We start from the raw sequence: 13,122 nt of genomic DNA on the forward strand, positions 1-13,122 counted from the left end.
GAAGCCTCATTTTTAGGAGGGATGTAAAGTCGCTAGAACGAGTACAAAGAAAGGCAACAAGATTGGAGAGGGGAACAAAGGGGTGCTAAGAAACCAAGAAAGTTCTGCAAATTCCAGCGCCTGGAGGGTAGGCACCTGGGAGGTGATCTGATTGAGGTGTATAAGGCCTTGAATGGGTTGAGCAAGCTGAATGCTGATAGGATTCTTCCTCTTGCTCACATTAAGAACCTGAGCGGGCATAGACTCAAATTGAGGAAAGACAGTTGTAGAATAGATGTGCGGGAATTTGCCTTTAGAAAGTTGCTAGAACGAATAAATTTAAAGCTGAGCTGGACAGGCATTTGGAATGAATGAGAGGGGTGAAATGGGAGGATTTTTTTTTTTTTTTTGGCTGATGCTGCATAAGCTTGCTTTCTTGCATCGCATGCCTCTGCTAATGCTAATGCTAATGCAAACCGCTGGCATCCAGCCAACTTTTTATGTTTGCATGTAGTTACGCAATGTTTGATCAAATCATTCTTTATCCAAAAAAATTTTTTGCGCTTCCAAACCTCTCTTTTTTTTTATTATACATATTCAAATTAAAAAAAGAAAAAGTTTTAACTGTTCCACTAGACCCACAAAAACACAAATTCGGTAGTATCTTACACTGCCACAAGTTGTTCGAAACGATACAAAATTTCATTACACAGAGTAACACCAACAACAGCGATATTGATTTATCTAATTCAAATAATGTTCTTAAAAATTAGATTATATATCTGTTCTTAAGTACTAACTAACATTTTCCTTTTATAGATATTCTTATTTTCTAACTGTTATTTACTGATAATCATTTATTGTATTTTACTTTATGTAAAAAAAAAAATAATAAATAAATAAAATAAATATTTGATTGCCTTTTCTTGTAATCGCTTGTAATTTGCTGATTACAGGTCAATAAATTTATTATTTATTTATTATTACAGTGTATTACTATATTTTTAGTATAAGATTACTTTAAAAATCCTCATGGCGAGTTCATCATAGATTCGCCTTAATTCAAAATGCTTCACGTATTTCAAAAAATGTTCGGAAGAAAACAAATCGCATATCGCGAACTCCCATAACTCGAGAACGGAGTTGGGGGAGACCCAGGTGTAGCTAGATTATTATTTGGTACAAGGAAGCCTGCAGCTTATGCTGCACCAGACAACAGAGAGAGAGAGAGAGAGAGAAGAATGATGATATCCAGCTCAGGACCCTGGGTGAGCCAAGCCCATACTCACCAGGCTCACATCTGGTGAGTATGGGCCTGGCACACCCAGGGTCCTGAGCTGGATATCATCATTCTTCTCTTTCTTGGTGATTCCTTTCTATTTACCCCCAGGGGCTTACATCTGGTGAGTATGGGCTTGGCACACCCAGGGTCCTGAGCTGGATATCATCATTCTTCTCCTTCTTGGTGATTCCTTTCTACTTCTCTCTCTTTCGCTCAGGGTAATAGGGAAATTTTTTTTTTTTTTTTTTTTTTTTGGCCGGTGCAGCATAAGCCTCAGGCTTCCTTGCACCATATGGCTAATAATAATAATAATAATAATAATACTTCTCTCTCTCTCACTCAGGGTAATAGGGAAATTTTTTTTTTTTTTTTTTTTTTTTTTTTTGGCCGGTGCAGCATAAGCCTCAGGCTTCCTTGCACCATATGGCTAATAATAATAATAATAATGTGAGCCCATGGGGTTGCTCAACACTTGATGATTATTATTATTATTATTAGCCATATGGTGCAAGGAAGCCTGAGGCTTATGTTGCACCAGCCAAAAAAAATTTCCAAATTACCCAGAGAGAGAGAGAGAGAGAGAGAGAGAGAGAGTAGAAAGGAATCACCAAGAAAGAGAAGAATGATGATATCCAGCTCAGGACCCTGGGTGTGCCAAGCCCATACTCACCAAATGTGAGCCCCTGGAGTTGTTATGGAGTCCAACAGGGTTTGGTGTTGGGTCCATTGTTGTTTTCTATTTTTATCAATGATATTGATGAAGACATTATGAGGCTTAATGTCCAAGTTTGCAGACAGTACAAAGGTTGACAGGATGGTTAATGACAGTAATGATTGTATGCTACTGCAACAGGATCTAGAAAAGTTAGGCAGGTGGGCATGTGGTACTACACTGATGGTAGTGGAAAATGAAAAAGACCTGGGGGGTAATTGTGTGTCAGATATGAAGTTCTCTAAGCAATGCAGACAGGCTGCTAAGACAGCTCATGGGTTTTGTCAATGATATACAAGAATTTTGCAAGCAGGGATAAGGAGGTGATTATTTCATTATCATTAACATTATTAGCCATATGGTGCAAGGAAGCCTGAGGATTTTGCTGCACCAAGCAAAAAAAAAAATTTCCGTTTTTTTTTTTTTTTGCTTGGTGTTACTCTTAAAAAAGAGTTACCCTGAAAGAGAGAGAGATTAGCATTAGCATTAGCATTAGTAGAGGCATTTGAGGCAAGAAAGCAAGCTTATGCAGCATCAGCCAAAAAAAAAAAAACAAAACCCACTTCCACTTCACCCCTCTGTTCGTTCAAAATACCTGTCCAGCTGAGCCTTAAACTTATTTAGGCTATCAACTTCCACGACAAGGGATGGAAGTCTGTTCCACCAACCAACCACCCGCTGGCTAAAGGCAAATTTCCGCACGTCTATCCTACATCTGTCTTTCCTCAATTTGAATTTATGCCGTCTCAGGTGATTATTTTGAGCGAGAGGAAGAATCCCATCAGCATTGAGCATGCTCAAACCATTCAAGGCCTTATACACCTCTATCTGATCACCTCGCTGGTGCCTAGTCTCCAGACACTGTAATTTGCAAAACTTAAGCCTTTCTTCGTAAGAGCACCCCTTTGTTCCATTCACTAATCTTGTTGCCCTTCTCTGTACTCATTCCAGCAGCTCTACATCCTTCTTGAAATGAGGCCTCCAGACCTGTATACAGTACTCTAGGTGTGGCCTGACCATTGCCTTATACAAGGGAATAATCACCTCCTTATCCCTGCTAGAAAAATTCCTATATATCATTGACAATACACCATGAGCTACTCTTGCAGCCCGTCTGCACTGCTCAGAGAAGTTCATATCTGCCAGCACAACCTCCCCCAGGTCCCTTTCATTCTCTACCACTGTCAGTGTAGTACCACAGAGTTGATACATTTCTCTGGGGTTGCTGTTTCCCATGTGTAGTACTTTACATTTGTCAATGTTAAACTTCATTTGCCACCTCTCAGCCCATCTGCTCAACCTTTCCAGATCCTGTTGCAGCAGCACAGTGTCAGTAGTGTCCTTGACAACCCTGCCTACCTTTGTATCGTCTGCAAACTTCGACATTAAGCTTGATATACCCTCATCAATATCATTTATGAATACAGAAAACAATAATGGACCCAACACTGAGCCCTGAGGGACTCCACTAATAACATTAGTCCACGACGAGCAATGTCCATTGATTACCACTCTCTGTCTTCTCCCCCTCAGCCACCCCTTTATCCACAGCAGCAATTTGCCTCCAATGCCACACTGCTCCAATTTGTGCAGCAGTCTTCCATGTGCAACAGTATCAAAAGCCTTTCTAAGATCCAAGTATATAATATCAAAGTTATTCTCTGCATCCAGTTCCTTTGTGACTGCATCATAGTATCCAATCAAATTGGTCAGGCATGACTTCCCCTTAACAAAACCATGCTGTGTCCGAGCTTTAGCTGAAGTATTGTCTAAATGATCCTGCAGTGCTTCTTTAACTAGTACCTCCATTAATTTTCCTGGAACAGAAGTTAAACTCACAGGTCTATAATTACTTGTGTCAGCCTTTGATCCTCCTTTGTGAATTGGGGTCACATTTGCACATCTCCAGTCCGTGGGTACCTCCCCTGAGTCCAAGGAAGCTCTCATAATTATGGCTAAGGGTTTGCTTACTTCCTTTGCTGCCTCCTTTAATATAACTGGATAGATCCCATCCACCCAGGGTGCCTTTCTTGTGTTTATCTTCAACAATTTCTCCTCCACTTTACTCTCAGTTATTACAAGATTCTCTAGCTTACTGCTAGAGTTGAATACACCTCTGGCTTTCCCCTCGCTGAATAACTCCTCATGTGTGAATGTCGATGCAAAATATTCATTTAGTTTGTTAGCTACCTGAGCAGGATCATCAACAGTTGACCCATCGATATCAAGTAGACCAATCTGATTCATCCCCTTCCTTCTAGAGTTTACATAGAGATAGAGAAGAAAATCACCAAAAAAGAGAAGAATGATGATATCCAGCTCAGGACCCTGGGTGTGCCAAGCCCATACTCACCAGATTATCCCCTTGTATAAGGCAATGGGCAGGCCACATCTTGAGTACTGCATACAGGGCTGGAGGCCTCAATTTAGGAAGGATGTAGAGCTGCTGGAACAAATACAAAGAAGGGCAATGTGATTGGTGAGCTGAACCAAGGGGTACTATTACCAAGAAAGGCTTCAGTTCTGCAAATTACGTATTTATCCTTTAATCACTTTGGTGGTCTAATTCATATTGGATTGTTTTGAGATATGTAATTTTGTTTATATCTAAAATACAGGGTTTTAGAAAAATACACTGCAGTTAATGGTGTATATTTTTCAAAATATATTGATGTTTAGAGGTTAAAGAACAGATATGAAAACATAAATAAATCAAAAGTCATGTTATGACAAAACCCAGTGAGACATTTGATTTTAATGAAGAACAAAAACCAGCCAGAGATTTTAATGAAGAACAAAAACCAGCCAGAGATTTTAATGAAGAACAAAAACCAGCCAGATCTTAACTTACAGTATCCTTCCAATGGCAGTCTGAGATAGGGGTTACATTAGCATTAGCATTAGTAGAGGCATACGATGCAAGAAAGCAAGCTTATGCAGCATCAGCCAAAGGAAAAAAAAAAAAAAAAACCTTCCTATTTCACCCTTCCATTCGTTCCAAATGCCTGTCCAGCTTAGCCTTAAATTTATTTAGGCTATCAACTTCCAAACAAAAGATGGAAATCTGTTTCACCAATCTACCACCCGCTGGCTAAAGGCAAATTTTCGCACATCTATTCTACAACTGTCTTTCCTCAATTTGAAGCTATGCCCTCTCAGGTTCTTAATCTGAGCAAGAGGAAGAATCCCATCAGCATTCAGCTTGCTCAACCCATTCAAGGCCTTATACACCTCAATCAGATCACCTCGCAGGTACCTATTCTCCAGGCACTGCAATTTGCAGAACTTAAGCCTTTCTTGGTAAGATTCATACCACCCCTTTGTTCATCTCACCAATCTTGTTGCCCTTCTTTGTATTTGTTCTAGCAACTGTACATCCTTCCTAAAATGAAGCCTCCAGACCCGTACACAGTATTCTAGGTGCAGCATGCCCATTGCTTTGTACAACGGGATAATCACCTCCCTGTCTCTGCTAGCAAAATTGCTATATACCATTGAAAAACTCCATGACCTGCCCTAGCAGCCTGTCTGCACTGCTCAGCAAACTTCATGGTTTTTACTCCCAGGTCTTTTTCATTTTCCACTTCCCTGGGTGTAGTACCACACAGTTGGTACGTTTTTCTCTTGGGTTAGTGCTACCCATATGCCGTACTTTGCATTTATCAATGTTAAACTTCAGTTTCCACTTCTCAGCCCATTTGCCCAACTTATCTAGATCCGGTTGGAGTAGCATACTGTCTTTAACAACCCTGCTAACCTTTGTATCATTTGTAAACTTGGACATTAATACTGATATACCTTCATCAATATCAATGAAGAATACACAAAACAACAATGGACCCAGCACGGAACCCTGGGACACTCCACTAAACATTTGTCCATTGATTGCCACTCTTATGTTGTCTCCCACTCAACCATCCCTTTATCCATTGTAGCAACTTACCCTTAATACCATACCTCTGAAATTTGTACAGCATTCTTTCATGTGCAACAGTATCAAAAGCTTTCCTGAATTCCAAGTATATGATATCAAAATTATTTTTGACATTCAGTTCCTTTGTGACCACATCATAGTATTCAATCAAATTGGTCATACAAGACCTCCTGTTAATAAACCCATGCTGTGTCTTAACTATTACTGCAGTCTGTCCAGATGATCCTGCAATGCTTCTTTAAGCAGTGACTCCATTATTTTCCCCGGAATTCAAGTTAAATGAACATATCTATAGTTACTTGTGTTAACTTTTGAACCCCCTTTGTGAATTGGTGATATATTTGCACAACTGCAGTCCATGTGGACCTCCCCTGAGTCCAATGAAGATCTATTAATTGTGGCTAAGGGTTTGCTTACTTCCTATGCTGCCTCCTTTAATATAACTGGATAGATCCCCACCACCTCAGGTGCCTTCATGTTTAACTTCAACAATTTCTCCTCCACTTTGCTCTCAGTTATTACAAAATCATTTATATCTGAGCATGATCATCAATAGTCAATCCTTCTATGTTAAGTGGTCCAATCTGATTCATCCTTTTCCTTCTAGAGTTTACATAAGTAAAGAACTCTTTGCTGTTTTTCTTTGCATCCTTTACCAAAGATTTGTCGTAATCTGCCTTTGCCTGCCTAACCTCCTTTGTGACTTGATTACAGACAAGCTTATATCTACCGTAGGCTTCTGTGTAACTTGATAATTTATATGCATCCCATACATTTTTCTGCTCTGCCACGAGCCTCATTAATTCATATGACATCCATTTAGGCCTGAACCTTAAACAGTATTTCTTAGTTGGAATGAAAAGCCTAGTAGCCTCGAAGATTAAGTCCCTGAAGGCTTCCAATTTAGAATTCAACGTTGGTAACATGATCAGTTGATCCCACTGTACAGAATTTAAAAACTGTCTGAGATCCCTGTAGTTACCTTTACAAAAGCAAAAGCCCTTTTCCCTTTAGCCTTGATGGTAGTTACATCTTTAAATAATTCCCATATATGAAGATTAAAATCAACAATTTCTCAAAATGCTGCTTTAGCCCCCTTCAGAAAATCCTGGAATTGCCACTGCTCTTTTCAATGAGTTCACGAGCAGCCAGAAATGTGTTGATAATTCGTGAAAGCAAAATTTAATAATACAGTGGCAGACAAAAAAACTGCATCACTTGTGAGTTTTGCAAATAATGGGTTTTGTGTTGCATTGTGGGTTGCAGAAATGATTGAAATGCATTTGTTAGATGGGATATATATCTCTGTGAATGAAATCCAATAAAAAGACTCCACCTGATATACGTAATTGTCATAAATACCTTCCCAAAAGGGTGAAATGCATAATTAATGGAAATATGAGAAATTGTGCAAATGGTAATCACGACAACCACACATACATTTTATTGCATTTATGTATACAAACTGAAATGACAAGTTAAAGTAATAGTATTATGTACTGTAAATCAGCAAAATAAGTTCTCAAAATTTTGTTGTGCCTCCTTGAGCTGTAATTACAGCCTTGCAACGATCTATCAATTTCTGGATATACGGTTGTCCAATTTTTCGTGGTACCACACCCTTACAATGCTCTCCTGCAGCTGAATCTTACTTGTTGGCTTCTTCTCAGCAATTTTAGATGACATTATGTACCAGCAATTTTCAATAGGTTTCAAATCTGCTCTGTTGCTGGGCCAGTCCAACACTGTAATGCCAGCATTTCTGAGGTATGACTGCACCTTAAGGGAGAAAAACGAGGGAAAACATTGGTGTAAGTATGTTTTAAGCCTTGTGAGACAAGAAGACAAACTCATTGTTAAATCTAAATAGAATAAAACTTACCAATTTTGCTGTGTGGCAAGGTGCTGAGTCTTGTTGAAAAATGCAGTTTTGGATGCCTGTGTGGTGATCCCTAATAACGAGTTTCAGGCACCCCTCCAAGATAGCAGTGTAGGCTTCTGCATTCAACGTTCCATTAATAAACTTAATTCACCCCACCCCTTTGTTTGTTATGCATGCCCATACCATCTGGCCGGCGTTGAACTTTACAGTCGGTGTTATGCAGTCGGGATGGTATGCCTCCAATTTTCGTCTTCTGACTTATCGCTTCCTATCCAAGCCATTCAGGTTGATTTCAATTCGTCAGAAAAGATGATGGTGTCCCATTGCTCTTTTGTTCACGAAACATGCTTTTTTTTTATCCCAAGCAAGTCGCTTCTTCCTCATTTGTTGGGTCAACAAAGGCTTCTTCTTGAGCTGATAGGAATGCAGACTACATTCCGAAAGCCATCTTTGGATAGTTCATGCACTTGTTTCAACACCAGAGGCCATCTTAAAGTCAAGTTTTAAATCATGAGTATTAGCATGGTGATTACGAAGGCATAGCCATTTCAAATATCAATCTTGGAAAGGCGTAGTCACTCTCTTAGGGCCTGATCGAGGTCTTCTCTTCACATCACCGGTTTCGCGCTTTATTTTCAGCACCCGGGATACTGCTGACTGGTGGAAGTCTATTTTATCAGCGATAGCACACACACAGAAAGCCCTTCCTGGGACAGACCAACAGCTACACTTTTTTTTCTTGGTGTCAACTGAACATATGGAGCCATGCTTACACCTCCGCAAAACAGTATACTAATGAGCGTGTATACCTTTTGAACACCGTATTTATAGAAACGGCCAATGCAATACCCTGCAATTACTGTCTGATTTAAAACCTTTGCTTTGCGACAAACAAAATGACTGTAATCAAACAATATCTTATACATTTCACTACAAATGTTACTTTTTTTAAAGTGATGCAGTTTTTTTGTCTGCCACTGTACAATAGTAGCATGCTATTCTGGATTGGATTCTGTTTTGATATCATTTAGTCTGGGGATGCTATATTCCCTCTATGTACAGCAAAAAGATTTAGGCTTATGCTCACTTTAGAAATGGCACTATTATCTGCAATCTGATCTAAAATTACTAATTTCATTTTTAATTTGAATACCATTACCAAAAGATGCACATCTGCCATTAGAAGGAAGGGAAAGGCTAAAGAAAATTAAAAGCCTATGGATTTTATTTCCAATATGTCTAGTTATTATCAAATTTTTCTTTAATGTCCTTACATCAGTCTTTTGTTAGCCTTAGTGCTTTAATAATTATAGAATTAACTTGGAAAATATATTTAAATGTGGAACTTAATAAGTTAAACTTGATTAGACCGGGGTTCGAGCCCGTGACCACCAAATACAGAGGATGCGGAAAGGTCAGGGAATGATCACCGCATATCCCAAGAGCAATATGGCCTTAGTTGCTAATGCTCCTAAAAACCAAATAACAAACAAACAAACAATAAGTTAAACTGGAAAATAAACTTTCAGTTATATTGTTTAATGGATTAAGTTTCAATAGCTGAATGTGAAATTAAAATTTACATAAGCAAGCTTAAACACAATTCAAGCCATAGGAAGAGTTGTAGATATCTTTACTCCCTACCTCCACTTCATAATCAGAATTTACAAATAAACTATAGATTGAATTACTGTGGTTTTAATAAAAGTATAGTTAAAAGAAAGCAAAGAAAACCTTAATGAGTGTAACTGTAATAATAAGCATTTTATTTATATCTTACAGATTGTATTTGAAGATGTCTTGGCTGAACCTGATGCAGCCCATGTGTTCAACAATGCATGGCGCCTGGCCTTCGTTGTGTTTTCTGGTACCAAATTTTGGGTGTATCGCATATTGGCAGCCATTATAGCAATCCCTTGTGGCCTTATCTGGGGATTGATCTTCTCCTTGTTGACACTTGGACAGATTTGGATGGTGACACCTGTCATCAGGATTATTGAGATGTTCTTTTTTGTGGTTAGAAAGGCAAGTGTAGCATAATAATTGTGATCAACAGAATTTTGACTTTCTTTCAGTGTCTCCAATAAATTTAAAAAGTTTTTTATAAAAATATTTATTAATTTGTACCTATGCCTTTTATTAGCACATCAATGTTTAGACATGAAAACAAATATTGGTGCATATATTACAGTACAGTGTGTTCCTACACTACTTTTGGATTTAAACAGAGAATAAATGAATAGGTAAAGACATATTTAAGCATTAGCATTTTATAACAGAATACCAACAAAACAGAAAACTATAATTGAATTATTCACCTATTTAGATTCCCATTTGAATCATTTCACAGGCAGGCCTGTTATCTGACAGTTTAATGTCAGTTGTTTCCATGTCATATCCATGACCCTTTACAAGTGTGCTGCAACCAGGGCTGTACTGGAGGGTATATGCGGGTATATGCTATATATCCTCTTGATTTTTTTTAGGTGGATAGTGTATACCTTCTGGTTTTAGAAAAACTTGAAAAAACAAATATTATTAAAATATTTACTGAAAATTAACAATTAAATTTATTAGAATTTGATTACTAAAATACAGAATGTTATTTTGAAAAATCGCTTCTTTTATTTTATGTGACCAAAGCGAATTCGATTAATAAAGCCTGATATGCACAGTATACTCTGCTTTTCATAATATTCATAGAATATACCTTCCGCTAATTTTACGACTACAGCATTGGCTGCAACATTATCAAAAACTCCATCGAACAAGTAAACACGGAAAACAAAACAATGCATTTTTAACTTCACAACCACAAAGCCAACTTTTCCTTTGGTATCATTCAGTTTTAAAATTGTGAATATATTTCTTATTATTACTTATTCCCTGATCAGAAATTTGAATCTTTGGTGTGGGGCGGTCTTCTTTTTTAATCGCATTTTTTTCTTGGAGAGATAATTGTGAAAAACTAAGTTGCTGAAGTTTATTCACTGTCACACGATTTACTTCATGGGGAAGCATGGAGGCCATGATCGAATCAAATTTCACAAAATCGTGTGTCGTAGAAATAATGTTTTACTTACACATCACCTCATAATATAACTTCAACTTACCAAGTTCAAGCTCAATTTGCAATTAAGCTGTAATCACATAATTACACTGTTGAATGCTGAGTATTGACTTAACACTGATATTATTTAGTTACTTAATGGGAATTCGGGCAAATAACAAAAATACACTGACATTGTGGCTACACACCCATCATGGTCAATGATGAAATCTGCACTCCGCACTTTGGTGATTTTGATTTGTTTCACCTATAAAAAATGTATATTGGCAAGTTGCCAATGGCAACTAACTACCAGATATTCACCGGAATGCAAAATGTGTCACTGCCTGGTGCACAGTGAGGCCTACAGTTAATTAAACTTCAAAGTTAGAAACGATTTCGTGTTTTTATTCGTTTATTATTGAAATGATTATTGGAAATAGAGGATGCGGATACTATATGCGGGTCCTGTTAATAAAAATATTCATTGCATTGCATTGTTCTTCACAAAATTTCATATAACTCCATTCACTGTATATCTAGATTTAAATAGCTGGGGGCGCTGCAGTGCCACAGTGCCTATGGATGAGATGGCTATGTTATAAACTACAATTTACAAAACACTGTATTTTTAGGCAAGTTTTTAAAATGTTTCTGAAGATTAAATCTCTAGTACAGCAAGCAAATATTCCTAGAAAACCCAAAGAATTGCTTGCTAGATATAAGAGAACAATAATTTTCATAATTTTTTTTCAGTGCATCCAGAGTTGATGTGAGGTCTGGTGTAGCTCCATAGCAGAGTGGTCGGGAGCAGGAGTGCAGTAGCACATGCTCTTTGAGTAAACTGGGGTTCAAACCCAACTGCTAAATATGGTCAATCTACCAACCCACATTGGGTCAGCATGGCAGATTATAGTTCATTTCCCTCAACATGAATTGTTGTGGAGGCTTCCATCCTGCAGTGGATTGATAATGGCTGCAGTTTACCTTTACCTTTTTTACCGGGTGTAGTTTATATTTAAAGATCCTCACCCCATTTTTTTTTTTTTTTTTATCTTGCTCACTATGGTTGCATGAGCTCTTAAATATAGCAAAGAAATATGGGAATAAAACTTTTAGTGAAAATAAATTCATATGGCATATGAAATTGGTTGCACATGGCTCAGTGAGCTGCATCTGTCTAAGCACAGCTCTGGTCACCATCTGTCACGTATAAAAGCAATTTTTATTATGTTTAAAAAAAATATGTACAAATTGCTAAATATAATTTAAAATAATGCTAAAACAATAAATCTAATTTATAAATACTTAATCAAACTGTTATAATTTCAGATATGGTCTACCGTTGCCAGAGCACTTTTAGATCCTGTGTTCCAATCTGCTGGCATGCTACTATCTGGTATTCATGTGACCAGCATTTCCACACATCAAGAAGTTGTGAAGGAGCCATAAATTTTCTTTTACTATCTACTGTTTGTTCATCAGTATTGCTTCAGAAGCTAACTTAAAAGCAGGAGTATAAAACACTCAAGAACTCTTGCATTCATATTTTCATGTATGACAGTGTGGTCATGACTTACAAACTAAATTTTCCAAACGTCAATGATATCAGAACTTCATTTGTATCTTATCATGGTTTACCATTGCCATATTCTGTGACGAATACACCACACTGGATGTTTCTGTTAATGATCATCTGAAGAAGTTTTATATGTGAATATTTTTATTAGTTTTTGTATTTAAAGATCAGTATTAGAGAAAATGAAAGATTTAAAGAGAAATTATTGTTTAACTGTTTTTGAGTGCTAATACAAGAATCTGCATTGTACTCTAATGAATTCAATAAATCTTTGATAATGAAATTATAAAATGCAATCCATATTCTCTTTTAAATTAACTTGACTCACAGATTATAACAATCTTATATGGTAAGCACACAAATAAATAACCATTATTTGTCACCATAATATGTCATTCAGCTTCAAATATATCTGGGTATCACATAATACAGTATGACATACATGGAGAGAAAATTTTGTTTAAAATTTTTACTGTCATTCTAGGCATTTTATGAATGATGGAATGTTCTTTTTTGTTTAAAATAAATAAAAATCTTCTGATTAAGGCTTCATTTCTCTCTCAAATTATAATTATGTTGTTGTGTGCCACAATTGTGGCAGGAGAAGGCAAGACACAGTATAGAAGAGAAATAAAGCATTATTTCTGACACGATTTGAACCCAACCTACAATTGGTATGGTAGTAATCAGGATCTCAAAGCAATT

The 13,122-nt window shown here is 37.2% G+C and overlaps 1 protein-coding gene across 2 annotated transcripts in view; it reads left to right on the top strand.

Annotated features, from left to right (window-relative positions):
- LOC150090378 (caveolin-1-like) overlaps positions 1–12,534 on the top strand; it is a 69,916-nt gene extending 57,382 nt beyond the window's left edge. Inside the window, exons 3-4 of one of the 2 annotated variants that reach the window (XM_090369088.1) lie at positions 9,572–9,814; positions 12,171–12,533. In XM_090369088.1, the coding sequence (XP_090225214.1) occupies positions 9,572–9,814; positions 12,171–12,290 (363 nt within the window). In that variant the 3' untranslated portion in view covers positions 12,291–12,533. Of the gene's footprint in view, positions 1–9,571; positions 9,815–12,170 lie in introns of both variants that reach the window. The other variant, XM_090369089.1, reaches the window with a different exon arrangement.
- The last annotated feature ends 588 nt before the right edge of the window (positions 12,535–13,122 follow it).

This window comes from Mastigoproctus giganteus, chromosome 2, assembly GCF_048544385.1.
Source record: "Mastigoproctus giganteus isolate SK-2022 chromosome 2, ASM4854438v1, whole genome shotgun sequence".
Taxonomy (NCBI): Eukaryota; Metazoa; Arthropoda; class Arachnida; order Uropygi; family Thelyphonidae; genus Mastigoproctus; species Mastigoproctus giganteus.